The following is a 3,832-nucleotide window of genomic DNA, read 5'->3' as shown; positions in this document are numbered from 1 at the left end:
TTTTTGAGACAGGGTCTCACTTTGTCACCCAGGCTGGAGTGCAGTGGCACGATTATAGCTCACTTCAACTTCAACCTCTCAGGCTTAAGTGATCCTCCCGCCTTAGCCTCCCAAGTAGCTGGGCTACAGGTGCACACCACCATGCCCGGCTAATTTTTGTACGTTTTGCAGTGATGCGGTTTTGCCATTTTGCCCGGGCTCGAACTCCTGGGCTCAAGCAGTCCACCTGCCCTAGCTTCCCAAAGTGCTGGCATTGCTGGCATTACAGGCATGAGCCACCATACTTGACAATAATATTCTTAAACATTATTCGTGTGTGCGTACGTGTGTGTGTGTTGAGATGGAGTCTTGCTCTGTTTCTCAGGCTGGAATGCAGTGGCATGATAATGGTTCACTGCAACCTTTGCCTCCCAGGTTCAGGTGATTCTCATGTCTCAGCCTCCCGAAGAGGTGGAATTATAGGCGTTCGCCACCATGCCTGGCTAATTTTTGTATTGTTTTTTTCTTTTTGAGACGGAGTCTCACTCTGTTACCAGGCTGGAGTGCAGTGGCATCATCTCGGCTCACTGCAATCTCTGCCTCCCGGGTTCAAGCAATTCCCCTGCCTCAGCCTCCCAAATAGCTGGGACTACAGGTGCCCATCGACACGGCCGGCTAATTTTTTGTATTTTAGTAGAGGCGGGGTTTTACCACGTTGGCCAGGATGGTGTTGATCTCCTGACCTCATTATCAACCCACCTTGGCCTCCCAAAGTGCTGGGACTACAGGCATGAGTCACTGCACCTGGCCTAATTTTTTTGTTTTTTTTTTTGTTGAGACGGAGTCTTGCTCTGTTGCCAGGCTGGAGCACAGTGGCGCTGTCTCGGCTCACTGCAACCTCTGCCTCCCGGTTTAAGCATTTCTTCTGCCTCAGCCTCCTGAGTAGCTGGGACTACAGGCGCGTGCCAAATGCCCAGCTAATTTTTGTATTTTTAATAGAGACGGGGTTTCACCATGTTGGCCAGATTGGCCTCGCTCTCTTGACCTTGTGATCCGCCTGTCTTGGTCTCCCAAAGTGCCGGGATTGCAGGTGTCAGCCACCACGCCTAGCCTAATTTTTGTATTCTCAGTTGAGTTGGGTTTCGCCATGTTGGCCAGGCTGGTCTCGGACTCTTGACCTCAGGTGATCTGCCTACATTGGCCTCACGAAGTGCTGAGATTAGAGACACGAGCCTCAACTGTTGTATTAAATTCCGCATTCCATAGATGTGGCCCTATTTTTGTGTTACTTCAAATGCTGTTTTTACACATTGTTTTCATCTTTTTAATTTATTATTTGCATCTTATTTATTTTCTTTTTTAGAGATGGTGTTTAACCATGTTGGTCAGGCTGGTCTTGAACCCCTGACCTCATGATCCGCCCGCCTCAGCCTCCCAAAGTGCTGGGGTTATAGGCATGAGTCACCATGCCTGGACTTTTTTTTTTTTAGGCACACTCTCACTTTGTTGCCCAGGCTGGAGTGCAGTGGTGCAATCTTGGCTCACTGCAGCCTCTACCTCTTGGGTTAAAGAGATTTTTCTGCCTCAGCCTGCTGAGTAGCTGGGACTATAGGCACCTGCCGCCATGCCTGGCTAATTTTTGTATTTTTAGTAGAGACAGGGTTTCACTATGTTGGCCAGGCTGGTCCCAAACTCCTGAGCTTAGGTGATCTGCCCACCTCGGCCTCCCAAAGTGCCAGGAGTAGAGACATGAACCACCATGCCAGCCTCAACTGTTATATTAAATTCCACATTCTGTGGATGTTACCAAAACAGTCTCAGTAGTCTTCTTTCCTTTGTTTTTTGTTTTTTTTTGAGATGGAGTCTCACTCTGTCATCCAGGCTGGAGTGCAGTGGCATGTCTCAGCTTACTGCAGTCTCCTCCTCCTGGGTTCAAGCGATTCTCCTGTCTCAGCCTCCAGAGTAGCTGGGACTACAGGTGTGCACCACCAGGCCCAGCTAATTTTTGTGTTTTTAGTAGAGATGGCGTTTCACCAAGCTGGTCAGGCTGGTGTTGAACTCCTGACCTCAAGTGATCTGCCCATTTCGGCCTCCCAAAGTGCTGGGATTACAGGTGAGAGCCACTGCACCTGGCTTAGTAGTCTTAAAATATCTTTATGCTGATTAATTCCATCCTTGTATCTAAAAGAACTGGTAGTTGGAGAATAAGTTTTATTCCATCACCCAGCAGGTAGCCTTGGGATCCTGTGGCCTAGTGTATGGTTTTGGGGCAAGAAGTTAACCCTGGTTATTTATGTCCCCAGCTGGGAAGAAAAGATCCCTCTGGCAAAAACCACCCTGGAGAAGACCTGGCTGTTCCATGAGATTGGCCGTTGCTACCTGGAGCTGGACCAGGCCCGGCAGGCCCAGAATTATGGCGAGAAGTCCCAGCAGTGTGCCGAGGAGGAAGGGGACATTGAGTGGCAACTGAATGCCAGTGTTCTGGTGGCCCAGGCACAAGGTATGGGCTCAGAGATGACCACCCTACCTTTCCCAGCTTTCAGGCCCAGCCTACCCTAGGGCTGGAAGTCCTGTGGACTGAGTTTGCCACCCCAGTGTTTTTCTTCCCAGATCATTCTGAGAGTGGGGATAAACCACTCCATTTTGACCAGCACGTGGTAAGTGCCTACTTTAAGCAAAGCTTGGTTAGGGGTTGGGGCAGCTTGAGCCTACCTCTGCCCTTGAGGAGCTCAGCTGGAGACCCGGACAGCATCATGTCATCCTCAAAACACTGCCCGTGTATTGAGCAGTGTTTCTCCTGCCTTGGTACTTTTTTTTTTTTTTTTGGAGATGGAGCTTTGCTCTTGTTGCCCAGGCTGGAGTGCAATGATGCAATCTTGGCTCACTGCAACCTCCACCTCCCTGGTTCAAGCAATTCTCTGGTCTCAGCCTGCTGAGTAGCTGGGATTACAGGTGCCCACTATCACACCCGGCTAATTTTTGGCATTAAAAAAAATTATTTATTATACTTTAAGTTCTGGGGTACATGTGCAGAACCTGCAGGTTTGTTATATAGGTATACACATGCCATGGTGGTTTGCTGCATCCATCACCCCGTCATCTACATTAGGTATTTCTCCTAATGCTATCCTTTCCCAATCCCCCCATCCCCTGCTATCCCTCCCCTGACCCCACCCCTCAATTTTTGGCTTTTTAAAAAAAATAGATGGAGTCTTACTCTGTCACCCAGGCTGGAGTGCAGCAGTGCGATCTCAGCTCACTACAACCTCTACCTCCCAGGTTCAAGCAATTATCTGCCTCAGTCTCCCAAGTAGCTGGGATTATAGGCTAATTTTTGTATTTTTAGTAGAGGTGGGGTTTCACCATGTTGCCTAGGCTGGTGTTGAACTCCTGACCTCGTGATCCACCCACCTCAGCCTCCCAAAGTGCTGGGATTACAGGCGTGAGCCACTGAGCCCAGCTGCGATGGCCTTTTACAATCTGATTTATGAATACAAGGGCTTCCTTTCCTTATGAGTCCCAAAGCAGTGTTTGGGAGGAAGGTAGATCTTACATATACTCAATTGTAAAAGAAAGCAGTGGTGGCCATGTGTGGTGGCTCACACCTGTAATCCCAGCACTTTGGGAGGCAAGGAGGGCAGATCATGAGGTCAGGAGATCGAGACCATCCTGGCCAACATGGTGAAACCGCATCTCTACTAAAAATACAAAATTTAGCCAGGTGTAGTGGCGGGCGACTGTAATCCCAGCTACTCAGGAGTCTGAGGCTTGAACCCAGGAGGTGGAGTTTGCAGTGAGCCAAGATCATGCCACTGCACTGCAGCCTGGTGACAGAGTGAGATGCCATCTCAAA

General features: G+C 49.3%; 1 protein-coding gene across 3 annotated transcripts in view; it reads left to right on the top strand.

Annotated features, from left to right (window-relative positions):
• The window catches only part of ODAD4 (outer dynein arm docking complex subunit 4), a 38,989-nt gene that overhangs the window by 17,769 nt on the left and 17,388 nt on the right, over nt 1–3,832 (top strand). For all 3 annotated transcript variants that reach the window (XM_037731667.1, XM_017509436.1, XM_017509437.2), the window contains exon 9: nt 2,283–2,479. In XM_037731667.1, coding sequence (XP_037587595.1) covers nt 2,283–2,479 — 197 coding nt within the window. The remainder of the gene's footprint in view (nt 1–2,282; nt 2,480–3,832) is intronic.

This window comes from Cebus imitator, unplaced genomic scaffold (genome assembly GCF_001604975.1).
Source record: "Cebus imitator isolate Cc_AM_T3 unplaced genomic scaffold, Cebus_imitator-1.0 Scaffold415, whole genome shotgun sequence".
Taxonomy (NCBI): domain Eukaryota; kingdom Metazoa; phylum Chordata; class Mammalia; order Primates; family Cebidae; genus Cebus; species Cebus imitator.
Note: the sequence above shows the minus strand (reverse complement) of the source record. Positions and strands in the feature narration are given on the sequence as shown.